We start from the raw sequence: 27,496 nt of genomic DNA on the forward strand, positions 1-27,496 counted from the left end.
GATTTAGCCTAACAATTGTCTCAGAATTTAAAGACTCATCTGATTACTTAATCGGAGAACATTAAAAAAAAATACCTTGCGCATGTAGCAGCTGGTGGGATACCAAGGTCGCCATCTTTTCTTACAGCGGCAGCTAAATAAAGGGATCAGCAAAGCACAACTGGAATCTGTGAATACGAGGCATTCCTATCTTTTCATTGGATGGTACTAATCTGGAATTCTGGGGTAGGTTGGATTTCAACAATGGGTAAAAGAAGCATGGTTAAACAAATTGAACAAGTTGGATGCTAGCGCAGATAAAAAACAGAGTTCAAATATTAGCAGTTGAAGTGAACTGTCACAGGAACCAAGTCCACAAACAAAGATGATCATGCAAATCCAGCATCGCTAGTTAATGGCTTTTCTTCACATTGCTGGACTTCGGATTCTGTTCTGAAATGATCTTCACTACATTGATCAGTGAACGCAACCTGTCCCACACATTGAGGCCATAGAGAGCTTCCACAAGAGATTCCTGAAACACAAAGGCATTCTCCGCAACCGGATACTGTTGAAAATGCAAAATGGTTAAGTGCTTTAGCAAAATCAGAAAAAAAATTTAGCCTGTCTCAAGGTTTTTTTAATAGCTGACCTGGATGGGTTTTGGGATCACTGTTTTGATAAATGGCCACCACCTATCCACGACCACTGACTTAACTAGACAGCAAGCCCGCAAGCCTTCAACACCAGCAAATCTTCCAAATCCACTGTGCTTTACACCACCAAAGGGCAAAGACTACATAGAAGGCAGTAGAACACAAAGTTAGAGAAACTGAGGCTACTGATTCCATTCGCACCAATAATTTCTTCAAGGTCTTTCAACATTTATGACAAATGCAGATCAAAATAGTTTACAGGCATTAAACATGAAAAGTCATTGCCAGTTCAGCATTAGGATATGATATATATATATTTGTAACTAAACACATGCAAAAATAATTGAACTATCTTCGTTTTAGTTTCTTTTAAGAATTATAAAAGAAAGAGATATGTAGAGCTTCTGGGAAAACATAATTTGCCAATGAAACTATTTGATCTAAATATCACTTTTTCCATCCAACTATATCAGTAGTCTTTAAAGACCACCCAATGAAAGTTATAACCTGAAACACTACAATAATTATTCCTTCACTATGCTCCCAAAAGCTTAGGGAGAAATATACAATCTACAATATGTTTCAAGGATTAATACTGCCTTGTATATTCCCTAAGCCAGCCAACCACTATTATAGTAATGTTCTTCCATGTCCTGCCAGTACACCCACATACCAACATACTGTCACGGACAAACTTCTAAATAGGGTGTTTGATGTAATGCTTATGTATGTCCGTGTCTTTTGGTATGTTCATGCTTTGTACAGCATATAGGGGGACGGCCGAAGGCTTGATAGTCCCATTTTAGTTGGGTCGGTGGCCGCTTTAGGCTTGTAAATAAAGGTTGTGTCATGTGGACACGTGTGAGAGATTTTTGGTCTGTAATGGACCATTTTACCTTTTGTTGTGCAACTGTTCAGAGCTTGTAAAGTATGTTTGTAATTTGCATTGTCTATAAAGTGTTTTCCGGAGATGTTTGCTTGTGGATCCCGAGTGAGGCCTTTTCTCTGTCCTGTTCTCTCTTTTGTGGGACCTAAGGGACCATGGGAGGCTTCGGGGAGGCTGACCTTTGCGGACGGACTCGCAAGGGTGCCACACGACTTAGACAAAACCAGCTAAGTCCGTGACAGATGGTATCAGAGCGGGACAAGCACTCATAGAAACACTTAGCATGCAAAACGTGGGGGACCTAGCGGGGCTGCGTTGAGGGCAGTCAGCACACGCGCGACCGTTTGGGGGAAAACGAGCATGGAGATGTAGGGAAAAGGAGTCGCTCAGAGGAGCGGGCATCTGAGATTGGCATTCAGAGGAATGGCCAACCCATCGCGCACGAGGCACCACGAGAACAGACAAGCTTGGAAGAATGTGAAGCGCACAAAGGTTGGGATGGCTGAGTTTGAGCTACGGCTCAACGCTGACAATCATACTTGATGGTGCTCAAGGCAAGCGAGGCGCTTGGTAAAGGATAAGACCATGCAAGGTGGAATGAGTTGCTCAACGACCAAAAGAGTTATGTAAAGCTCACAGAGGTGAGAGGAATTGCTAGCTCGAAGAATTTGGTACTCATACATGGGCTTGTATGCGAACGACGGAATATTCGTGGCCATCCCAAGGCGACCGAAACTCGGCGCCATGGAGCATTGAAACTTTCTCTTCGGCATGTGAAGGATACGTCCATAGGAGGCTGAAGGGTGCAACTAGTTCAGCATGTTGCTAGGCCTTGAGGGGTGCAGTGGGGGCTGTATTGACGTGGAGTCGCAATCTAGCAAGTGTGTTTGCAGGAGGCAGAACAATGCACAGTTTGTTCAGCAGATCGGAGTAGTCCAAGGGGATGGTGGTCTCCGAAACGAAGAGAGATGTTGCTCCAATGGGATAGTTATCCAGGAGGGATAAGTCCCGGCTCTCCAGAGGGAGAATCATGTGGGATGGACCTCACAAGTTGAGGAGGAGTACCTCAACAAACAACAACTCCACGAAGCTCAATGGACTGAGCAAGCGGCGAGGAGTCGTCGCATGATCTCGCTTGAGAGAATGCATTGGTGGATGCATTGCGAGATCAAGTGGGGGAGTGACCCAAGGCAACACAAATGAAGGCACACTTGGAGTCGATACGGAGATCGGACTCAAGGGAGGGCTGACCCGTGGAATGGTGGGCGAGAGGGCCACCATCAACTCAATGCAAAACGAGGAGCGGAGCAACTTGGGGGTAACTTGGCGAAGTACTCAAGCCGCTTGAAGGGAGCCAGCATAGAAGTTAGAACATGGAGCAGAGGCACAGTGCTTTCCTTAGACAGAGGTCAAGGACATGAACTCTTGCAGAGGCAAGAGTAAGATCATGTTGTTCCATGGGTCCTTCATTCTGACGGAGCGGACTCATCTTGCATGGTGCCAAAGACGAAGGGAGCTTCGGGGCACATGCACCTTATCTCGGAGGAGTATTTGATGGAGGAACTAAGGCGACTCAATTTGCGGAGGCGAAGTTGAGTTCAGAAGGCCTTAGCACGGGGCAAGAGGACGCAGAGGCGGGTACTCTTGAAGAATATGCCACAGTGTTGCCATTCAAGTTGCCATGAATGAAGCAGTGCGCAGCGAAGATTGTGCTGGTAGGGGCAGAGGCCCAGGATCCAGACAATGGTGCACAAATTATAGTGAAGTCGGAGGACTTCGAGAGCTACTAAGCGACGGACTGTCCTAGAGCAGTGCTTCATCTAGGTGTGACCCAGGAGTGGGTGGATGAAGGTCGATTGCCAAAGGAGCGAACAAAATCGAAGGTAGAGGAGACCCTGCGATGTATTGGCAGATGCCACACATGGAGGGTTCACAATTCGAGTTTATTCCACAAGGATCAGAATGCAATGGAGATGTCACCAGGAGGCGACATGGTGCAGCGGATCGTGGTGGAACAGTTCGTGGCAATGCGATACACATAACCTAGCCCCGTGAGGGACTGGATCATACGGAGGTATGATCGGGAGCTACTGGGAGCTCCACTTCGGTGAACAACACGACGACAAGAAGGGCTATGGATTCAAGGAGTGAAAGCCATGGTACCGCAGAGGCGGGTCTTCCGTGCGTGCATCGAATTTTGCATCGGATGAAAGCCTTAGTCATCAGTATATGGGGGCTGTGTTCCACCAAGGGAAAAGTTCGAATGCAAGTACCAGTGAGTCCCATGGGAGGGACTTGATCATACAGCGGTATGATCGAAGCAGCTGGAGAGTTGGACTGCTCCAGAGCTCATATTCGCTTAAGGGAGCCCGACAAGTCAGAGGACAAGGTCGAGTAAGCGAACGTTGCTACCAAGGAAGCTAAGGAGAACAGAATCGGTGCAAACTCTACAACGTGATGGCAGAGGCCATGCATGGTAGTTGCAGTATGTCTCTCCATCGACCAGACGGACTGCTCGGAGAACACAGAGGTGTTGAAGCAGGGGGTCGAAAGGGGCGAGGAAGCGACGACGAGTCCAGAGAGACTTAGCTACCCAAAATCAAGCATCAGTTAGAATGGAGGTGGACTCAGAGGAGTGCCACAAAGACATTTCTACTGATCGGGAAGAAAAGGGATGCAGATGCGAGGCGACGGATAGTAGGGCCATGGGCATGGCAGCGCCATGGTACCGCAGAGACGGGACTTCCGTGAAAGTCATTGATCCCTTGCTCTCATGGAGGGAGAGCGCTTAGTCGTGAAAGGGGCCGAGGAGGTAGAGAACGCAGAGGCAATCTCTAAGTACCGAGACAAGGCTGAAGGGCAGAGGCCGAAGAACTTCGTAAGACCAGTGTCAATGTGCTTCTCATCAAGATAGCCGAAAGTGAAGGACTTCGGGTCATGCAAGAGTGCATAACCAAGGAACGAAGCAGACAGTACGCGGTGTTGTACCTTCGCTACTCAGGGGAGTAGGCGGCAGGGTTGATGGAGAAGATGGTACAATCCCAGAAGCGACCAAACCTATGAGAGAACTACTCCAAGTTGGGGTGAAAACTTCCTGCATTCCAGAAGTTCAATGGCATTGAGAAGGTGAATCACAGTAGCTAACTCAACGCAAGGAGTGCAAACACTTCAAGTGCTTCAGAAGTGTGAGCAAAGAGCAGGCAAAGGCCAGTAACCAGCTCGATGCATGGAGTACAACCTCGAGGAGGCGGGCGAAATCAAGTAACCTTTGCCTTCTCAACTCTTAAGAGAATGGGCGAAACCGAGTACCCCAATTCTCTTATCTATCCAGCAGAGGAGCTCTGCAAAAGTTCAAAGACCCTTCGAAGATAATGGAAGACAATAGTTGTCAAATCCTCACCAATGGTGATCAGTGTTACTGAGAGTAGATTGTCCGCTTCATTTCCCAACGAAATGCCAATCGAAAGCGGAAGTGATGCGAACCTACTTGGATGTGACAACTAAGTGAAAGAAGAGTCAATGAGCAAATTTTGTGGATGAAGGACCCAAATCATCAGAAGTTTACGAGACGATGCTCGTTAAAAGCTCCAACAAGCATCCACCCAATTCAAGCAGCATGAGGCATTTGAGAGACTGGCGCAATAAGGATGGTCTTTTCCTTCATTTTCAAGGATCCGCAGGAATTAACAAGGATCAACACAACTCAGCCAACCCCACACCGGAGTCAGAGTCATTGGTGAGTTGAAACAGCATGGCGGATCAAATGGTTCGACTACTCGAAAACAACAGTGGAGAGCAGTTGGGAGCCAAGGGACGCATTGCAGCTGGAGCAGAAGATTGAAGACTTAGCATAGGCAAGGAGTTGCAGTGTCGATAAAGGCTTCGACGAGGACGTCGAAGGAATAAGTGGGGGAGAATGTCACGGACAAACTTCTAAACAGGGTGTTTGATGTAATGCTTATATATGTCCGTGTCTTTTGGTATGTTCATGCTTTGTACAGCATGTAGGGGGACGGCCAAAGGCTTGATAGTCCAATTTTAGTTGGGTCGGTGGCCGCTTTAGGCTTGTAAATAAAGGTTGTGTCATGTGGACACGTGTGAGAGATTCTCGGTCTGTAATGGACCATTTTACCCTTTGTTGTGCAACTGTTCAGAGCTTGTAAAGTATGTTTGTAATTTGCATTGTCTATAAAGTGTTTTCCGGAGATGTTTGCTTGTGGATCCCGAGTGAGGCCTTTTCTCTGTCCTGTTCTCTCTTTTGTGGGACCTAAGGGACCATGGGAGGCTTCGGGGAGGCTGACCTTTGCGGACGGACTCGCAAGGGTGCCGCACGACTTAGGCAAAACCAGCTAAGTCCGTGACAATACGGCCCATAGAGAACTTTCATGGGCGCTGATGTATACAGCATATAATGTGCATCGGCAAGGTGTGACATGCACCAGCATTCATTTGTTACATATAGTCGAACACTATGCCTCTGCACTGTGCCGATATTTAACCAGTACAGTACCCACAGTTGTACCAGTCCGGGCATGAACCAACATGCAGGGGCAACCCGGTCTGGACCATTAAAGAAAAAAAAAAAAGAACAGACATTAGGGCTCACATAGCAAGCCTCTTCGCCCCGAACATGAGAAGGCCTCTTTGCACCAAACATAGGCCCTTCTTGTTTCTCCCTATGAAGCCTCTCATCATGCTCGCCACGCACTGTGTGCAGGTACACTTCCTCCTCTTCCTCCTTCCTCAACTAAGTCCTCTCCTTCCGCTTCCTCCACTGCCTCCTCTTCTTCCTTTCTCCTCTTCCAGCACTACGCCTTCCTCTTCTCCTTCGTCTTTGAACCACTAATACATACTGGCGTATCATGTGTCTGCAAACTAATACCGTTCAGTATGTACTGGTCTGGCCATGTTTAGTATGTGAAACAACAATCCTTGCTTTAATCTGTGTTTTATTTCAAGCTATATGATAAAGAAAACTATTAAAAAATCACTCTATACAAGTTTCCTTATAACACACGAAATTACAGAATAGATAAACATCAGTCAGCACATATATTCGATCAATGGACAAGTACAACTATCTCTGAAACACATACAATTGTATTATGAAAAAAAAACACCAAATAGGTAACATCCATCACAAACATGACAAATATTAAAAGATCTAGTAATAAGAGTATCTTGGTTTGCTTTGGGAATCCATAGTTACAAACTCTAAGAAAGTATTGTTTAGGAAGCAAGAGCAACAGAATTCTGGCTTGGAACAATTACCTGGCACATGTAAGTTGAAGCAAAATCATTGATTGCTGCTACCCCACAATGCAATTGGGAAGCTATTGCTATTGCACGTTTCTGATTCCCAGAAAATACAGCACAACCAAGACCATACTTTGAGTCATTTGCAAGTTTAATAACCTCTTCATCAGAACTAAATTTCATGATTGGGATGATTGGTCCAAAAGCCTGTATATAATTACAAATTATTTCTTAGGAACTAGATCATTGAATACATGGCAATGATTGAAAGATTTTAGCTACCTCTTCTTGCATCAATTTCATTGTATGATCAACATTCACTATAACAGTTGGAGGAAAAAACTGATCTACTGCATCTTCCAAATGGCCAAAGCTTCCTCTACCTGCAATTTCTGCTCCTTTGTCTTGTGCATCAGTCACAAGATTTTGAAGCTTCTCAGAGTGTTCTTGCATACATATAGCACCCATATCATATCTTCCAGCTAGTGGAGGGCCCTAAAATAGATGGTCAAACAAGTGAAACGAATTATTCTCTTATAAATACGGCCAGTCATCTCATAGAATTATTCTCTTTTAAACACGGAAACAATAGCCAACCAAAATCAAAGCATCTAACTCTTGTGCTGCATAATCCAAAATGATAATTCAGGTTGGTTATATAACTTTTGCGGTCAGAGACGACCTATAATATATATCAGACACTGCCCAGGAACACCCATCAAGTAGTAGAAAATCGACTTCTAAATTCAGAGATTATTTCTAAGCTGAAATAAAAATGGCATTGATGTAGTAATGCAAAGAATCATCTAAGCATTATACTTGAAACCACTCTACTTATTTTTGCTTGCGAATTAGAGGACAGTATTAATGCTGGAGATACGAAAGCAAGAACAAGGGTAAGTAGGAAGGCATTCTAAAAGAAATATTGAGAACTAGAAACTGAACACATTATAAGAAAAGATACCGACTCATGAATCAGTTCAAGATCATAAGATCATGTTCACCTTCTGCAACCACAGAGAATTTATCTAAGCTCAGTGATATATCTTTCTTCTGCAATGTTTCTGATTCATAATCACAAATACTGATTATGAAGTGGAAATCTTTGCCGAACCAAATCTAGAGCGATACATCTTACGACTTTTTTACAGGATTTTGTGCATTTTACCCTAGAAGATTGAGAATAAAAAAGTTGGAGAGGAAAAAACATAAGGGGAAAAAAATGACCAAAGAGGAGAGAGAGAGAGAGAGAGAGAGAGAGAGAGGATCTGCAAAGTGCAAAACAATTGCAGATATGTTAAACAGAGGACCTCCAAATTACCTGTGTCCTGCAATGCTCTGGCCCAACCAATCATGACACTATGATATAAGAATAATCTTTTTTAGATGGACATGAGCTGAGGCTTATTAGTCTAACTAAAACAGCCTCAGTAAGTCAGACATGTCTAAGGAATACATGAGAATTAGGTCCACCACTGGAGTGCATAGTTTGCATTTCAGTTAAATATCAGGTCAAGGTACCAAAACAACAAAACACATTTTACAGAACTGGTGCTTTCAGCACCACCTAGTTCAAATTCCAGACTATTCTCTCACACCAAGAACTTTTAGCAATCTCAAATCACATAAATTCTGGTATTGCTTGAAACCATCGTTTTTTTCTTCCCTGCATCAGTAACTTATGCCGCAGATGAAGAGAATGATATAGACATCCCAATTCAACTTTCTTAAGAGTCCAGTTGTTACAATACAGCAAAAGCAAGCACCTTCATTCTTGGATGCTCATGATTATCTCCCTTCTTCTGATCAGTCATTTAACATGCCTATAAAAGTTATCCTTATTTCACTTCGTTTGAGGGAAAACATTAGAAGTCAAATGAATGAAAAAGATGCATCATCATCTGTTTTTTGCTGAGCAAGAAAGGTTCTACTTACAACAGAAATTGATTTCACGAGTTTGACTATTTGAGCAACAAAAGCAGTATAGATGTCTTTATGGACATAGAATCTTTCAGCACCAGCACAATTTTGTCCACTGGATTGAAGAGCACCCCTCATGGCAACTTGCACAACCTAAAACCTCAAAATAATTGTAAACAGAAAATTAGGGACTTCGGCCGTTGGCAAACAATGCTTCACTTCAAAAGGAATTATAAGTTATGGAAAGATGTACAAAAACAGCATAAGATTTCTTCAAATAGCACAAGTAAAATTAAATTTTCATACGGTAGCCAAGTCTACGTCTTCGCACACTATAAACGCATCTTTCCCACCAAGCTCGAGTGTGACTGGTATTAAGGTTTCAGAAGCCTTCTGCATGATCTGAAAGAAAAAGTAAAATGAAAATTATAGATAGGGTAACTAAATGAAAACATAAGACATAATACTTTAAGCCCATAATTTTTAGTTAATGAACCTGAAACACATATGGTTCATTTATGATTTTTCCCTTTAACATTTATACAAGAAATGTTGACCAGAAGCCTATAATCCTAGGACAAAGAATGATGATGCACAAATTGAACAATCACTAAAACCAAGTTTGATCCTACCATCACCATCTATCAGGGCAAATTTCCAGGTTCTACTTCTATGAATAAGAACAAAGAACCAATGAGAGAATTAACAAATATTTCATGTGTTGACTATCGTCAACTCAATTTATTGTATTAATTAGCAACACTTGTGAGCACCTATGCTTAAAGAAAAAAAAAACATGTATTTCTTTACAGAATCCATCATGTTACTTAATAATAGAGCTGATAAGGCAGTGAGATGGCAGAGTTATGAATAATAAAACATGCCTAGGAAAATGTGCAGGATTAAGATTATGCTTAGGTTACAAAGCAAGAGAAGCACATCTAGTCATTGACAGCTAGTAAGGACAATGAGGAGAGGACATGAATTCCTTCTTTATCAACTAACAGGAAATCAGAATAACAAAAATATTAGCAGCAGAAACATATGGAGCTATGCTCAAATATGAAAATAAGTTACACATTAGGTAAGTAAGACAAGTGAATGAAAAAATAGCCAACTACTAGCAGTGGCAAGGTATTACCATCTTGCCCACACCAGGTGACCCAACAAAGATAATTTTGTCAACTGAAGATACAAGAGCTTGTCCAGTTTCTGCATATCTGGAGGTAAAAAGCTGCAGCATTAGAATCAATATGGATGTGATTCGCTTTCATCACACCTACAAATTCCTCAAAGTACATGGATACCCTGTTATTATGTGAACCAGATTATCTGGAGCTCCAACAGCAGCAAGAGCAGCTTGAATGATTCGGAAATAGAAGCACCCAGACCAACTTGCATGCTCTGAAACCTGCAAGTCTCTTTTCCATTTCAGGCAAATGAAAATTTCTGTAACAAGAACTTGGAGATATAATTAACTTGCTAAGTGCAGACTTTATCCTGGTTACAAAGACTGGTAAGATGATATATGATGGCCCAGTTCAAAACATTATCAAGGAAGGTACCAATCAAACAATTTCAATAACCCACTTCAGATTAACATCAATTACAGCACGTACAAGAACGCAAGACAGATGTGTCATTTGCATTTAGAGATCAACATAAATAAACAAGGATTAGACTGAACTGCATTCTATCTTAACAAGCATTTACCTTAAATACGTTTCATCCAGAATGATCCTGTTCCTGGGCATGAAGCACCAAAACTTTCTAGAGCAAGAAGTCCGATAGACTTATATCAATGACCATCCATCTCAAGTCATTAAAGAGATAAAAAGGAAAACCAATCAACCCATGCATCAACTTTAGTCATATGGCATGTCTTTCTTCTAAAAGCTTAAAAACGCTAAAATACAGAAGCCCCAAAACCCAGATACACTATTGTGTTTATGAAAAATGAAAACACCACATTGTCAAAAATAGAAGTTACTGCAGAACCATGTTGACTATTATCATCAACTGTGACAAAAGTTGAAGGAAACTTCATGTGCTTCACTTTCGGCACAGAACAAGTTTTCTCTTTTTTCTTGTTGCGATGTGATCATTTTTCTGGGACAAGGAAGCCTAGAAATAAAGGCCAAAATTTCATACCATCCAAAACAGAAATGTGATAGAGTCAAAAAGAATATTTAAGTTTTCAAGGCAAAGCATACACTGTAGGCATTTTAAAAATATTATGGTAACAGAAGAATTTCTGAAATATACTACATTGCACTTCTGGTATGTTATTTCAAATAAAAAAGGAAGGGACAACAAACTAACTCAACTAATATACCTTTATCACTGCAGCATTTCCAGAGAACACTGCTGCAAGCATGGGATTGAATACATTGTGGAACGGATAATTCCAAGAAACAATAGCTCCAATTACCCCAAGGGGATGGAATTCCACTTTTGCTCTCTTGTGCAACATTGATCGTCCCGAAGACCTGGAATTAGAAATTAATTTGAAAATAAATCATAAATATTGTGCACTTCTTTTGTTAATATCTTAATTCATTCCTTTCAGATAAAGTTGCTTTATATGACAATCCTGTCAGTGACAATCAACTACACTATTCCCATGTACAAGGAACAGAGTCAAATTACTCTGTTGTCCAACCTGAAACAAGGTACATTATTCCTGGCAACTATGGCTTTACAATTCAGACAACATTCGTCTAACCCCACTTGATCAGAAGACATAGGATTTATGTATGACTCCATACAAAAATATTTATCCTACATATCTATGTGACATACCAGTACTAGGTCCAAAGTGCACACAAGTGATCACTCAAGTGGGACCACAGGTAATACTCGTCAGACTCTTTTGTTACGTTTCCATTCTCTTACCACCTTGTGGGAACATGTTACAATGTTTCTGAAAATGCATGTAGGTCAGCTAAAGCTGCCGAGTGCACATGGTCCATCAGCTGACTGTCCGGCGCACAAGGTCCATGATACAAACCTTGGACACCTTGGTCACAAAGGAACCACCTTGCCCTCTACTTGCAGGTGATAAAATATATGATATGACAGAAGCATATACATGATGGCATGTGGATTAATATCTAAGCATATGCATGGGTTCAGATAGCAATCCACACCGATCACAGAAACCAGTGTTCTAGAGACCAATTATTTTATTATTTGCTAAGGAATGAGAAAATACAGTTGACCAATGATAAAAGAGTAAATGCTTCTCCAGTTTGGCTATGGATATGGATACTGTGCAGTTGCATATATTATAGCCTAATTTCATGTTTAGCAGAGATATTTAAAGGTCAAGGTCAAAATCTAAACGTCTTTCTAATAGGAGTAATTAGATCATTTTGAGGCAAGAAATTACTGGGATATGCAGAGGATAAATGCTGACATCTTGATCTTAAAGCCAGATTTGACTTTGAGTCAGCCAGAATATTTATCTATTGAGCCAAAATTATGTACACCATCGATCCTGTTCCATTTCTTTTGAGCTTTTCTCTCTTATTTCTCACTGAAGTTTGTTTATTCATTTCAAAACACAATGTATGGTATACAGGAACAAGGATGCTTTTGGCAATCACCCCTGCATGTTTTAGAACAATAACTTCTTTTGTCGACTGTCTTCATCAAATAGAAGAAACCAAAGCATTGTTTACCAGAGTAGAGATAGTCCACTTGGTTCTTTGTTCCAAAAATAATAATAAAACATCACAATCGCTGATGACGAAATAATTAACATGGTGCCACAAGACTCAAAGACTTTAGTGAATGCAAAATATAAGTGTGAAAAAAAGTTTATGACAAATATGAAATGAAAACTCAAATTTTAAAAGAAAATGCTCATGCCAAAATAAAGCTGCATGATAGAACCTAGAACATGTTTGCATCAAAGAACCTGATCTTGAAAAAAAATTGCAATTTACATGAAAAGCAGAGAGAGAGAGAGAGAGAGAGAGATATGCAGCTTCAGTTGACTCAGATGATAATAACTAACCTGTATTCAGGCTTTAGCCATTTCTCACCCTCAGATAGAAGCCAAGTTATCTTTTCACATGTTGTCATTATCTCTCCTAAAGAAGCATCAACCATTGTCTTCCCAGTATCCCGAGAAGAGATCCTACGGAAAGCAAGCAATCATCCAGTTGTTGAATGCTTAAAGTCAATCCTTTCACAACGATAAAGAAAACTAGAGAATTTAAGGACTGAATGATGCTGTTAAATGACAAAGAATGTGTTCACAGCAGAATCCTCATGAAGATCTATGTTATCAACCATCCATAACCAATCAGAAATCTATGAGCCTGATAAAAATAAATCACCCTTATGCAAGTTTAATTACACAAATCCAAAAAGGTCAAAATTGATATAGTATGATATCAGCATAACCATTTAACATTTAAAAAAAGGTCCATAGCTCTTCATTAGGCTACAATGCCCTTTATAAATTATATCATGTTAGATGTTATCGCCTTGGAATAAAACAGTAATACTCTTGAGGCTAGAAAGCAAGTACAAATCCACAGAAATCTCTGCTACATATCAAAAAATTATGAAAAAAATAACAAGAACTTTCACCCAAAGTTATTCCTCACTCGCATATAAGTTCCTGATGCTCAATTATGTACTTCAGAAGGATTCTTAGGAATTGACGTCTTTGACGAAAGCTGCTACTTGCCCATATCTTTTGTGCCTCTCTGGCTTGTGCAACATGCTCCTTAACCTGGTCAAATCATTGCAAAGGCACTTCTCAACAATTACCCAAAAAAAAAGCAAAAAATAGAGTTCCAAACTAATTTCATCAATAGTTGTAAAATATCATGCCAAAATATTTAAATTTAGAACCAACCTCAAGACGGAGAACCTTAGAAGTAGGAAATTAATGAGACATCAAATAGCTTGATAAAAATAATAATTATCAGAAGTAAGAAGATAATTCTAAGGTCTAAAGCATGAGGACCTTATGAAACCAAAGTTCCTCCAGCCTAATTAATGGGAATAGGCAAATATCATAGTTGCAACTGAAGCAAACATCAAAATGTGAACTGATATGATCTAGCTGAAGAAAAATCCGAATACAACAAACATGCTAAATTCATCAAAATCCACAAATGCAGATAGGAGTAAGGTCTTCAGTTCCAACTTGTAGCATTTTTTAGAATCATAGAGCTTGATGCCTCTACATAATAAAAGGTAAATCACAAAAGTTAAACCACTAACTCGATAAGGTAAAAGTTCCAAAGTCCATTCCATCAAGAAAAATGAGTAAAACATCTGCAGTTTTGGAAAAACAATGAAACATACATTGTTTGCCTTGAGAAAGCCTGATACAAATACGAATCAAAAATTGCTTTACATGAAGCAACTAATCTTGGTAGAGACGAATAGCAATTTGTTGAATTGAATACGTAAGCGGCATATAACCAACTGAGATACTTTATTTGATGAAATTACCACAATCCAGAATCATCATGCTCATGATATCAATGGATACATCTATGCAAAGAGGCCAACTTAGTCTCTGTTAGAAAGAAAAATCGAATTCATAAAGACAATGTGAAAAGCTATCCACTAATGGAATAGAAAGTTGCAAGATCAACCTCTTCTGGTGTCAAAGCTTCGCAAAAGCCAAGGTACTTCATGGTTGCTGGCTCGTAGCATTGAACCTTGTCTGCTTGGGCCATTTTCCCCTTCCTCGGTATCTGCAACAAATAATATACAGTATAAATATATCAAGATTCATATCTCTCTCAAGCGACCAAGAGATTTGATCAATAAACTTTATAAATGAGGCAAATCTTGACCAAGTTTGAAAAGCCAAAACAGGCTCAAATTAGTCGACTTCAATTTGGTAGTCTACTGATAGGACCCCATGCATAGAAGTAGCATCTCCACCTCAAAATGATAATATTGCACATCGAACTTGTATTCTGCTCCTACCACAACTAACACATTTCGAATCCTTCCATGTTTATGAAACTTGACAGAACACCATAAGAACCACAATATCAAACCGGTAGAAGAACCACAAAATGCAAGTAAAATCAGCAGCATTTGGAGGTTCTCACGTATATGTAGCTGTTCTCCTTGGTCTGGCTCCCATCTTCCAGCACTGAATCAATAGGATCTCAGAAATCACAATCGATCCCCCGCAAGAGCAGAAAAGACAAAAAAAAAAACAAGGGAAACGGTCGCAGAAAGTACCATCGGACGCATCGACCTCGATCGAGGGGACGTTGTGGGGGATGAGCATGAAGAGGAAGCGGCAGACCGCGAATGCGACCCCGAGGACGACCAGGGGCCACCAGAACGCCATTGCCGGAGCTCGAAGCGGAGCTCCCGAGCGACGCAGCACACTGAATCAAAACCCTAGAATGACCGGGAAGTAGAGCGAGGCGTTGTTTCTTATGCGTCCCCTTCCGAGCCCACAATGACGCTTCTGTACCTGTAAAGCTTCGAGTATCAAACTACTTTCCACGAGGAGCTTTTAAGATATTTTGATATGTCTAATTCGGATATTGTAAATATTAAGACCGAAATGAAATAAATACTATCATTTTTAGATGAATTTTAAGTAATTAGGGAGACTGGTATAAGTTTGTTCTTTGACAGGGGGTTAACTGTAATTTTAGTTGTATAGAGATGCTACGGACGGTTAACGAGACGAGAGATTCGTTGTGTTTTAATGGCTTTTACATGTCTATCAGTTAGAAGTCCGGAAATACCGTATTTACCCCTTCATTTTTTTAATATTACATGTATACTCCTTCAAAATTTTAAATTATTTATCTGCATGCATATATATATATACTTCATATATTTAACCATAGTCTAATAAAATCAAGTCATATCGAAGAATCTGAAATATATTCTATTATTTGTCTCGTATTTTTTAATATTTTGGAAGAGGATAGTAATATCAAATTAACTACAATAATGTATTTGAATATAGAGAGGTAAATATGGAAAATAATAAAAGGAGAGGGGCATGTATATAATCTTGGAAGACGAACACATCGCACGGTGTCTTGGTTTATGTGCACGGATTCCGAGGAGAAGCGTGATGGACGGCTTCGATCTGATATTGCACGAGTGGTCTTTGGACTCCTCTCTGTTCGGCCCCCTTTGGCTGCATATTTATTTACCCGGGGAATCAAGGACGTGACTTGCACGTGAGTGTTCATATAAAATCTGAATCGTGGATCACATTCTAGTTATATTGGTTGGTAGGTGGAGTGAACTATCTCGGCTGGTAGGTGGAGTGACCTGACGGTAACAATCGGCGTCTTGCGGGGTCCATCGACTCGACGATGGCGCCAACTTAGTCGACCAATCATCGTACGCGTGGCATGTCAAAGTTGTGATTTTTTTTTTCCGCAGAACGTCCTTATTTTTAAAAATTTTATTTTTTTATAAAAAGATGATTTTACTCTTAGTCCTACCTAATCGCCTCCGTGCGTGCTCTCCGTATCATTTAGTTGTCACCGCTCGTCTTCTCTGATAAATCTATGACAAGTGAAGAGGAGGAAGGAAGCCCACCACCTGTGCTTCCATGAGCAAGCCCCTGGTTGCGTTCACGTGCATTCCTCCCACCCTCCGATCATTATGTTTGTGATGAATGAAGAGGGCGAAGGAGAACTATCGCTTGGACGTCTTCACCTCACACTATTGCCCTAGCCTCTCCTCCTCTCTTCCTCTACTGTCATTGTCATCCTCGCCCAGCCCACGTATCTTGCCCTCGCTATCATTGCTCGTGGCCCCCTCTACCAAGGATGATAACAAGGATAATGGTTAAGATCAACGAAAAGTGAGGAGTCACAGGCAGAAGCATAGACAATCATGGGCAGAGATAAAGGGGCAAAATAGTTTTTACAAAAGAAGGGATACTTTAACATAATTTTTTAAAACTAAAGATTTTTTTTCTAAAAATTTATTTTTTTAACCTACTATTTATAGTCCTTTTTACTATTCACAACCCATTAAAAATTTAATAAAATAAAATATTTTACTATTAATAGCCCATGTAATTCTAATTTTATCTATTTTTTCTCATCCTCACATCCCCTACTATTATGACTTGTACACTTTACTATCGTCAATCTGTTATGGACTTAATTGGAATTGCCTAAGTCATTAGGCCCTTGCAATATCTATATGCAAATGGTCAACTTAGTTGTAACCTCGCTTAAGTTTGAGAAAACCTATAAAAGAGCAATTGATTAGTTTTAAAATTAAGTGATGGACAAATCTCGACGTCTCATAAGAATGTAGCTTTACAAGCAATTCAACAGACACCTAGTTTGAAAATGAGAAAAGTAAAAAATAAAGACTTTAGAAGATAAATGAATAGTTGTAAGTCCACAAATAATTACTCACCAAGTGTCGGGCATGTTGGCAAGTTCACATAGGTTTTACGTGTGAACTTATGAATCCAATCAATGCCTAATACTATCTTGAACCCTCTTTGTGCCATTTGGGTGATTCTAGGGTACCGAGATGACTAACGTTTTACATCGCATCATAGTCCATAGAAAACTATGTCATAACACCTAAAAACTGGGTTATTCTGATATAGTTTTGCCCGTTCTTACGAGTGAACACTCTATGACCCTATAAACTACTCCTACAGATGATTTCGAAGTAAAAATACATAAAAATATGTTGTCAAACATATGTATAAGCAAACAAAAACGATAAACAATTTATTGATGAAGGTGTTACAAGTATACAATGATCATCCGTGACAAATCATCGCTCTCTAGCTTACACTTGCCATCGATCGTTGCCCTTAACTTGTGCTTATCATCAATCACTGTACCCTCAGTTCACACTCCCCACCAATCATCGCCTGATAACCCGTGCTTTCTACTGTTAATCATTGCTTCTTAAGCGACACTCAGATCTTACTTATTGCTCCCTTGACATTATCGACCTCCGAGGAGAATAAATAAAAAGAAAAGGTAGATGATGAAAAAGAAGAAGAGGGGAAGGAAAATGAGAAGAAAAGATATTTATATTTATTTATAAAAAAATAATTTTAAAAATATTTAAAAAATTAAAATCGAGGATATAAATAGTGAAGAGGGGGCATTGTAAATAGTAATCTCAATAATGCAAAATATATTTTTTGCACAATGTTACTTCTTTGTTTACTTGACTTGAAATTAGAAAACTATATAGCACGGTGGTCTATATGGCAAAAATTATTAGAAAAAATTAAAAGCATGTGATATCTTTCGATATAATTTTGAAGATACCACTTAGTACAAGGATCTTCGTGAGGTTCTAAGATCATGAAAATAAAAAATAAAACTTGAAAGTAAAAAAAAAAGTTTAAAGAAAATAGAAAGAATAGAGAGTTTGAAAATTAGATAAAAGAGTATTTAAGCCAATTAGAGTGGCGAGAGATATTTAGCCTCTCATGAGAGAGGGTATATAAACTTTTCATCCAGTAAATTTACCTTCTGAAACTTTCATTTAGAACTACATTTTAAATAATTCATTCAGTTATATGATTTCATATATGATTTCGTTTACAATTCTAAAAAAAAGTTTCTTTAAATAAATTTTATCTTTCTATTTCAGGATATTCAGGATACTTAATTAATTGAACATAAACCATATATGCTTTGATATCGTGTAAACTGATTAATAAAATTACCTTCTAAAATCTTCATTTATATTATGATTTCATTGATGAGTATCTTCTAAAACCATAGTTGTGGAAATTCTTGGTTGGACTTCTTTTGATTCGAACAAAAGTTGCTCACATCTTATTGCCAGGTAAAGAACTTGAACTAGTAGTTACACGTATACAGGTTCAAAGTGTTGACCAAGACCATGATTTTTGAAAAAGCCACTTAAATCCAAAAGTGCAACAGTGAAATCAACCCCTGAGATGCTCCACAGCATAAAAGCATTTTACTTTGCAAAAACACCAGTCCAGGATGATACGGAGCAGAGGCTGGAAACAAGAATCTACATTTTCCTTCTTGGTAATCAATGAGCAAACTTATTTGGGAGTAGTTGCAGCACAAGCTCATCTTTAACACGAACTTCATTCCATCTTCTATTTAAAGCCACTCATATATCCAGCATATGCATTAGATTTCAGAATCTTCTTTGCTAAGAGGAGCAAAATTGCGACGACCAACCAGATGGCGGCCCAAGTGAGCACACGATCATCCAGGGAGTTCGGAGCTCTGGCAGTGGGCCTCTGGGGCTGCTCAACCACCTCGGCTGCTGGCGTCCTTGACAAACTCACTCTGGCAGTTGGGGGGCCTGTGGCTGCGTTGCCACGATCCACATGCCCATCTTCCATGGCTCCCTGTTCTACTTCCTGGTTTGGAAGATCCTCGGTTGCTGCGATAGCATCAGAATCAGCATTGACTTGTTCTTCATTTACAATGATATCTGTAGGCTCGGTGGTTGGGGTTGGTGGAAGTTGAGGCACAGAAGGAGCTTTGCTCAGCATGTATTGATGAATCTGGTTCAACAGCACTTTGAACATCAGGCACCTATATCTAATAGCTACATCATGATAGAATCTGGAAATGAAGGTAACAATGAACCTCATCTATTAAATTTTGTCTTTCTGGGTTGCCATATCTGGGAGCAGCTTCACGGGACTTGATGGCAAGTTCACGCCTGACATCTTTCTTATAGTCCAGTGAACCCAAAGCCCCATTGGGATTGGTTGACATAAATGCAATTAGGGCAACTAATGCTGTTCTCACTGTAAACAAGATGAAGAAATGACTTGGCCTTATCAATAATTCCAAAGACATTCCAGTAATGGCATTCATTATACATTGACAAAATAATAGAGATGTACAAGGAAGCATATTAGTCTTTACACAAATCTCACAGAACTTCCTATTTTGGCTGTATTGTTGACACAAATGATGCTAACTCATTGTGCAAGAAATCAATCTTGATATAACTCTTTATGCTAGGAAAAAAGGGCTTGCCAAATATACTTCCATAATCTATGGGCAGTTACTAAATCAAGTTGAACTACAATACTACATGAAACTCAAAAAGCAGATCTGCATAACTTTGGGTAGTGGACAATGCTACAATAGAAATCACATGAGGTATAACTATAATAATGTTCAAACCAATTATGCTCCAAGAAAGGTCATCATGTGTGTGTATTTGAGAGAGAGAGAGAGAGAGAGAGGCACATCATTTAAACTTTTTAAAAAAATCACAAAGGCATCATTAAACCGAGACAGTGATTTTTGTACGTACATCTTGATTTCAGATTTAGGAGTTCTATCTATAAAATAAAAAAGAGCAAAATATGAAGTTACAATTGTTGTTTTAAATATGGTTATCTACTTCCAAAAGAAAAGATCCCTATGTGAGAAATCAGATGCCATGTAAGCTTCGCTGTGCCTTAATTCTCTCATTTTCCATCAAACTAAAAACTTTCTAGCATGGATTTCATGCCAAACAATAAATCAAGGAGCTTAAGATGTTTCCAAACCAAAATGCAAACATGCCATCTATTGCTTTTGCACCTTCTAACATTTTGGTTGGCAAGCTATTTGATTGTATATTGTCTAGAAAGGAAATTCCTACATTTATTTCATAAATTGCAAATGTTAAATATTTGTTGTTGGAAATGTCAAATTTCACCATAAGTACTCACTATGCAATAATTATATCTGCACCCTAGGATATGTAACCGGAAAACTAAAAGAACATTAGAAACTGTTGGATTTAGCTGTTCAGCTATCGAACATCATCTTAACTAGTTCAAGCTTATATTTCACTTAAATGTAAAGATGGAGTCAAGGACAATTGGAAGAAAGAGAAAATGACCAGAATGAATAAAGAAACAATGACCACATACCGCTCCACGATGGTTGCCAATGTTCGGGATGATAATTTGAGATGCTTAAGCAGATCTTGGTCTGTGTTTCAAAACGACCATTCGGCTGAATAAAAATTCAAAGTTAAAGGAAATAACGTTAGCAAGATGTCAAGAAAACTAAAGCTAAAGAAACAATCAGATACCTTCTAAAGAAGTCGAAAGGGAAATATGTGATTACGGTTAAAAACATGAAAGAAGGTGGCTTAAACGGGTATTCAGCAGGCAATTGGATCCGTCCGTGATAGATTCCTCCTTCGAACTCAGTATCCCGAGGCCCTCGAATGGCGAACTGCCACTCGAAAATGTTTTCCTGGATGCCATGACATATGTCAATATGAAAAGTTGTGTTACATACATTCAACAATCGCAACAAAAATTTGGCTCATGAAATCTACTTCATCAATTTTAACTGCAGATAATTCTCAAAAGAAAATATCCAAATTGATAAAATAATCTATCAATCAAAACGTACAAGAAAAGAACAGACTGTTTTTTTTCCAATGTAGAGAACAGACTTAAAACACAAACCCATACAAACTATAGGAAATTCTCAAAGGCTTCCCTTTTACAAAAAATATCAACAATGCTTAATCAAACATGCCCTAATTTCATCTGTGCCTTGTAGGAAAAAGCAATCCAGTTGTTCATCAACCAAATCCAAATGATCAACGTCAAATTCGGAAACTCAATCTCACCCTCTCCGAACAAGAACCATTCTCTCGATTAAAGTCAAACGATTTGGACGCCCCGGAACTCGAATCACAACCCAACAAGAGCGAGGAAGGAATGATCGCACACAAGATTCGGGCGTCGGATCTAGGTTTTTGGAAACGGATGGATGGGTTACCTCGAGGGGAAGGCTCATGAAATCGTCGGACGGGTTGGACTGCATCTCCTTCACCTCCTGGAGGATCCGCTTCACCGCCGGGTTCCTCCGGTTGTACCGCTCTTCCGCCATGTCCGTCGGCCGTCGGTGTCCCACGCCGGAATATGCCCAATCGGGTAACAGGAATCGGATTCGAGGACGAAATGGGGGGAGAAGAGAACGACCAGATAGATCGTTTAGATGTCGTCGGTCTCTTCGGATCATTATAATACGGAGAGGAAAGAAGTCGACGCGGAATGACGTGTTTACTTTGACCGGAGAATCACGTGGAAATCATTCATTGGATACGCGTGTCATATCGGTGCTCTGATTGGCTGTTCAGATGTGGCGATGAAACAGCCGACAAGAGTGTTAAAAACGTCTGCAGGGTTTCGTAACGTATCGTTCTTTCCATTTCCGTTATTTTCATATAGCGACGGCCACATAATACACGCAAGTCGCCGCCGCCGCCGCCGCCTCGGTCCTTGCTGTCTGCGAAACCAATCGTTGGTGCGACGAAGCTGACATCGAGCTCTCACAAGGTTTTTCTTTTTCCTCTTTCCCCCTTGTTTCCGTTCCTGCAATCACGTATTGTGTAGTTAGGATCTCCATCGGTTGCCCGCCGCACCGTTTGATTGTGTTCTGGGCTCTATCGTCTGAAGATCCGAGATGGATTTGCCGCAGCAGATGAGTAAAGGGATTCTTTTCGTTCTCGATTTTGTTTTTCTTGATTAACAGGGATGATGAGATTGTACATTCAGCCTATCAATGAAAGCTTCTAGTTGTGATATCTCAAAGCGGCTGAGATGTTAGGGCTACAGGATGTTGGTTGTTGGATGATTGGGGGTTGGCTAATGAATGATGTCGTTGTTGCTAGTTTTGCGTTGAATTCATGAGTGAAAGTCGGCAGGGTCAACATCTTGCTATTGCCAACCCAGATGAATTAATTGTCAAATATGGATGTCAGATATGTTAGCTGTGTCCTATCGAAAACAGGGGAAACAAAAAGACGGTTAGAGATGAACATGGAAAAGCTCTTCATTACAAGATCTTATCGAGGTTTGTGTATTGGAATGTAAGATCATGATTAAAAGGTAACAGAAATTTTGAGGGGTAATTTTTTGTGGCTTTGTATGATGTCGGGTGTACTATAGACTTAAAAGATATGTTGACAATTTTCCTTCATTGGAACGATTTTTTTTGCTTGAGTGGTTTGATAAATTTGGCGTTTTGGTTCAGAAAATATATAGGAAATTCTAGAAATAAAGCATGGTATAGTTCGTTAAAAGTAAAAATGAACTCTACTCATTGGTGGTGCAACTACAAATTAGTGCAAGTTATGTGGAGTGTGATGCAGGTACTCAACCTGCTTTCTCTATTTTTAATATTTTCAATTAATTGAAATTGAATCATTTATGCTTTGGTCATTTTGGAAAGTCAAAGAGGTCTCTCATCGACATTATGCCTGTCATTTGCATGCTATTGTACATAATAACTTCAGCTTTTTGTGCCAAACTTGGTTTACAAGAATTAGAAGTTAGCTTTCACTTTATTTTTATGAATGAAAGCCTTCAACCAACATTGTGATATGGGAATTCTTTCAGCTTTTATCTTCTTCTTCTATACATACACCGACATACATACATACACGCCCGACCCTCACCCTGACTCTCCTGTTTCGTTTATCCTCTTCTATTCCTCCCCAGCTCATTATCACATTAACAGTGTGATGGATTGATTATTTGGCAGATTTGATCATATTTCTGACTATTTCTTCAAGTTTTTTCGGGAGAAAAGAAGGTCATGAAACCTTTCAAGTTGTTTTCAGTCAAATTTTCATTATCAAGAAAATGAGCTTTTAGTTAATTGAAATGCGGAGGAAAACAAATGACATGGCATACAAATATGATCTAAGCATTGTATGGGTATGTTAAAGCTCCAAAAATTAATTGTTTTACAGAGTCTTGAGATCTCCACTAATAAGATGTGATGCTTTTTATATCGCAATCACAGTGACAGAGGTTGAGAAAAAATGTGTATGGAGATATTTGAGGGGTGGGCTCTAATTTGTTTGTTCCCATTGCTTTGGAGGGCATAATCTGGTCTTACAGTAACAATTAGTGATTTAAGCCTTCTGTACATGATAAACTTCCACTTTTGTAAGATGTCACATCGGTAAGAGGTTTGGGCATTAAGAAAGGGATCATCATGGAGTCTGCAAGTTTGGAACAATGATATTCATGTTTACATGTCTTGAACATCCAATGAAAATAGAGTTAACCATAGCTATGTGATAAGGTTTGTTGATTAGCATAAATTGAATCAGTCATATGATAGTGGATAAGCAGGAATGGGAGGTAGAAATAAATAGCTTGTATTTCCTCTAGCTCTATATTTCTTTAATTCTCATAACATAGATTATTGTAGCAGTGTAACTTCACAATTTGAGCTTGCCTTCATGTACTCAATTAATAATGCTTTCACATGATATTTTGATGGGTATCTGCATCCTTCTTACCACTCATATTGGTGTCCTCAGTTTTATTTTGTTTACATAATTGGACAAACTTTAATAGATAGTTTATCTGATTTTGTGAGCTAAATTCCAAGTGCTTGGTTTTGAGATTTCACTCTCTTCAACCAGACTATACTAAAGTTGAGCGCATGAATCTAATTCTTGTTCAAAGGTTATTGGTCCAGTGCATGGACTGGGGGATAAGTAAATTTGTATCAATCTATATTGGGCTTTAAACCTGCCAGCTGGTACCAGCACTGGATAATCTTTTAAAAAATTCTGACAACTGTTCTTTTTTTGTTTTGGTGTCTTTTTTCTTCTTTCTCTCTTTCTATCAACTCTCTTTGCCCAGACATCGTCTTTTCTCTCTCTCTCTCCTTTTTTTCCTTCTTCTCTTTTTCTCTTTCTATCAGTGCTCTCTCTCTCTCTCTCTCTCTCTCTCTCTCTCTCTCTCTTCCCCTCCACCTCCTCCTCTATTGCACTGCTCTGCTTCCTCCCCCATAACCTCGCTGCTGCCTCCTCCTCCCAGTCACGCCACTGCCTCCAGCTAGTTGCGCTTTTACCATTTTCTTCCTATCATGTCATCGCCATATCCTCCTCCTTGCTGCATCACTGCCGTGTCCTCTCTGCCACCTCTTCCTCCCTACCCTATCACTGCCACTTCCCTGCTGCATTGTTATTGCTGTTGTCTTCTCCTACCTGTTACGGATAACTTCTTCCTCCTTTTCCCCTCCTCTCTCTGGTCCTAGCCGTACCAACCAGTGTTGATCCATATCCACTATCAGTACACCCTCATGCTGGTATGGCTGCCAACCGGCAGTAAGACCAACCAAGATTTTAATTCATGGTTAAGGGTATAATCCAGATGGCATAATTTATGAAAAATAGTGACATAACTGAACTAGTTCAAGAGTTATGTTAACCAGTGGATATCATAAAGTTCTATAATCTCTATGGTCATATGAATTTAGGTTGAAGCAGAATTGTTGTCATAAATTTGTTGGAACTAACCCTACTTATTCTTTGGTCCAACAGTTCCAGTTTGTTGCCCGTGAGGCTTGAGGTTTGCCAGTCTAGATGGCTGCTCATAAAATTGCACATGCAACTCTAAAAGGTCCTAGTGTTGTCAAGGAGATATGCATTGGCCTTACACTGGGTCTGTTTGCTGGTGGCCTGTGGAAGATGCACCACTGGAATGAGCAAAGGAAAACCAGAGCTTTTTACGACATGCTGGAGAAGGGTGAGATCAGTGTTATTGCTGCTGAAGAATAGCCATCTGTGCCACGCTTTTGGTATGAAAAAAAGACCTGTATTCTGATCTTGAAATCTCCGAGTGCATTTTCAGTTGTAACGTGTAGTTTTTACTTTGCATACAAATATGCTTTGGGTAATGGTTGAGATTTGCTACGCTTTTTATGTTCAGCGGTTGCATGAACTAGATCCATTCTTTTTCTAGATTTATCGTCGTCATTCAGATTGCTCTTTGTTTGAGCTAAAAATTGGATTTCATTTTTCTTTGTAGCTAATGTCAATGTTTATATGACCAGCTGTGTTTGCCACTGTTACATTAACACTTGTTGAGCTCCTGGCTACTGGAAATCTCTCGTCAGCCACTTAATGTTCAGTCATATGCACTTTGAGGAGTCTTCTGCCCTGATCTAATTCTCCCTTACCAGACAAAAAAAAAGAGAAACAAAAGGAAGGGTAAGAACCTCTTTCGATATGCTTAATGCAACACAATCTTTTTTCCTTCAAATCTGATAGTGTGCAGCATGTCTGTTCCTGAATCATCCTCAAGGGTTCCCTGTGATACTAATGTAGTTTTGCATGGTTTAGTAGCAGGAAAAGTGTGTACAAAGAAACTTACAAGTGTCACATGGGAGAGGTGACTTGCATGAGTTATTGTAAACACTCATCTTAAGGTTATGGAAGATCATGAATCAGGTAGTAATTATGTGTCCAAGGGAGCAAAGTTTTAGCATCAGGTCATAGAGTTTTTCTAGTTTTACCACTCTTAAACTAACTTATGTGCTCATCTTAATCTTTTTCAGTCTTCTGCAAGTTGAGTGACCAGGGATTGTGTTAATATAGAAATTGTGTACATTAATTCTTCTTAGATTCTGGAATGGCAGAAGTCACTTCATCCATTCAGCTTAATCTTCTGCACACTAGGTTCATGTTTGAGGCTCAGTCAAGTATCAACCATGGAGTTTCCATGTGATTACTGGACCACTTGACCCCATCCATGGATGATGCCTCATATGTGGAGGATGAGTTACCTCCTGGGCCCTAAAATGGTATTTGAATAGAGTTTGTGGAGATCCACCACAGTATTTCCAGACCACTTACTTGCAGCCACCATATTTTTGACATGGTACACAAGCAGAGGAGCATATATAAATATATATGTTACCTTAAGCAGTCATTGATCTCTATATTAGGAAAAATTGTGTCACTTGTTGGTTCTCTTATAATTTGAGCAGGGTGGGGCTATTGACCTCTATCATTATATCATCATGTTATAAGCCCTTCATCGATTCTAATTCTCTGGTTCACTCAGTCTTGTCCTCTAAAAACATCATGACTTCTTGTATATTGATGTCATTGTGGAGTGTTATCTCAAGATACTGATTGTAAGCTTACCTATAGCTATATCACCAAGCTAAAATACTTAATCTGCTTTTGAGCATATTGTTTATTGATGAGAGTTTCATATTCTTGAAAAAGATTATAATTACCTAATTTAATAATTCTACTATAATTAATTTGGATTTAATAGAATTAATAGAGAAATCCCCGATTATCACGAAACCATCGTTTGTCATAATAATAAGATACATTAAATGGCATCTTAATCAGAAAGATGATGATGTTTGAGCCACGAAGCAAGCAGAAGCAAAGGGTGATGATGTGGTGCTCTTGAGTTTGAGTTGGAACAAGTAGGATTCTTTGTTTAGAACATTAAATATAGATGTTGGATTTGGTGCGGCCGATCATTGGGTGAGGCTGGACGTGCCTCGGTGGCTGCGCTGCTGCCCAGAACGGAGTTTGAGTGGGTGGAGGTCTCGTGAGGGAGTGCATGTGAGCGAGAGAGAGAGAGAGAGAGTACTTACTCCATGCATGGGGGCAGCGATGTAACCTGCAGAGATCCAACTTGTCTACGAGCTCTCCGCAGTAGCAAAGGAAGCAGAAGAAGGAGCAGCCGAAAAGACCCCCCTCGTCCTCGCCACAGACTGCTGTTCCCACGTGAACGCCTCTCCCGCTGCATGCGGCCCTGCCGAGCTCGCTGCTTTGGCCGCAGGTAGGGAGAGCGGGAAGCCGCGCTCCGCCTTGGCCGCCACATCTCATTGGGCGTTGGAACTTTAAGCGCCATTAAAGAAAACATGAAAGTGATGTTTACTATTGTCGTATCAAGTTCCCAAAACTACCTTCCACTATTTGAACAGATTAAATTAGTCTGTGTCAAGTAATTTGGTTTTCAAATTTTTATCATATGTAAATATATTTATTGGTC

The 27,496-nt window shown here is 39.8% G+C and overlaps 3 protein-coding genes across 4 annotated transcripts; 1 reads left to right on the plus strand and 2 right to left on the minus strand.

Moving 5' to 3' along the window:
* Positions 1–297: 297 nt before the first annotated feature.
* LOC103970439 (aldehyde dehydrogenase 22A1) lies at positions 298–15,175 on the minus strand. Of its 2 annotated transcripts, XM_009384217.3 has the most exons (14): positions 14,926–15,174; positions 14,790–14,833; positions 14,322–14,423; positions 13,317–13,444; positions 12,719–12,841; positions 11,033–11,186; positions 10,005–10,108; positions 9,839–9,917; positions 9,004–9,099; positions 8,713–8,850; positions 7,060–7,272; positions 6,793–6,984; positions 632–775; positions 298–547 (listed from the first exon to the last, which is right to left on the minus strand). In XM_009384217.3, exons 1-14 carry the CDS (start codon positions 15,035–15,037, stop codon positions 392–394), a joined length of 1,785 nt encoding a protein of 594 aa, XP_009382492.2. In that variant the 5' UTR covers positions 15,038–15,174; the 3' UTR covers positions 298–391. The 2 variants fall into 2 exon arrangements, with proteins under 2 accessions (XP_009382492.2, XP_064990144.1); XM_065134072.1 differs by lacking the exons at positions 6,793–6,984; positions 7,060–7,272 and having other exon boundaries at positions 14,926–15,175.
* Positions 15,176–18,615: 3,440 nt separating this feature from the next.
* Positions 18,616–21,677, minus strand: LOC103970440 (ubiquitin-conjugating enzyme E2 32). The gene is made up of 5 exons (XM_009384218.3): positions 21,450–21,677; positions 20,781–20,912; positions 20,582–20,666; positions 19,293–19,456; positions 18,616–19,207 (listed from the first exon to the last, which is right to left on the minus strand). Exons 1-5 carry the CDS (start codon positions 21,558–21,560, stop codon positions 18,791–18,793), a joined length of 909 nt encoding a protein of 302 aa, XP_009382493.2. The 5' UTR covers positions 21,561–21,677; the 3' UTR covers positions 18,616–18,790.
* Positions 21,678–21,852: 175 nt separating this feature from the next.
* LOC135627781 (probable cytochrome c oxidase subunit 5C-1) lies at positions 21,853–25,404 on the plus strand. Its single transcript, XM_065134075.1, has 2 exons — positions 21,853–22,009; positions 25,018–25,404. The coding sequence occupies exon 2, from the start codon at positions 25,060–25,062 to the stop codon at positions 25,252–25,254; it is 195 nt and encodes a 64-aa protein (XP_064990147.1). The 5' UTR covers positions 21,853–22,009; positions 25,018–25,059; the 3' UTR covers positions 25,255–25,404.
* The last annotated feature ends 2,092 nt before the right edge of the window (positions 25,405–27,496 follow it).

The sequence above is a fragment of the Musa acuminata genome, chromosome BXJ2-11 (assembly GCF_036884655.1).
Source record: "Musa acuminata AAA Group cultivar baxijiao chromosome BXJ2-11, Cavendish_Baxijiao_AAA, whole genome shotgun sequence".
NCBI classification, from domain to species: domain Eukaryota; kingdom Viridiplantae; phylum Streptophyta; class Magnoliopsida; order Zingiberales; family Musaceae; genus Musa; species Musa acuminata.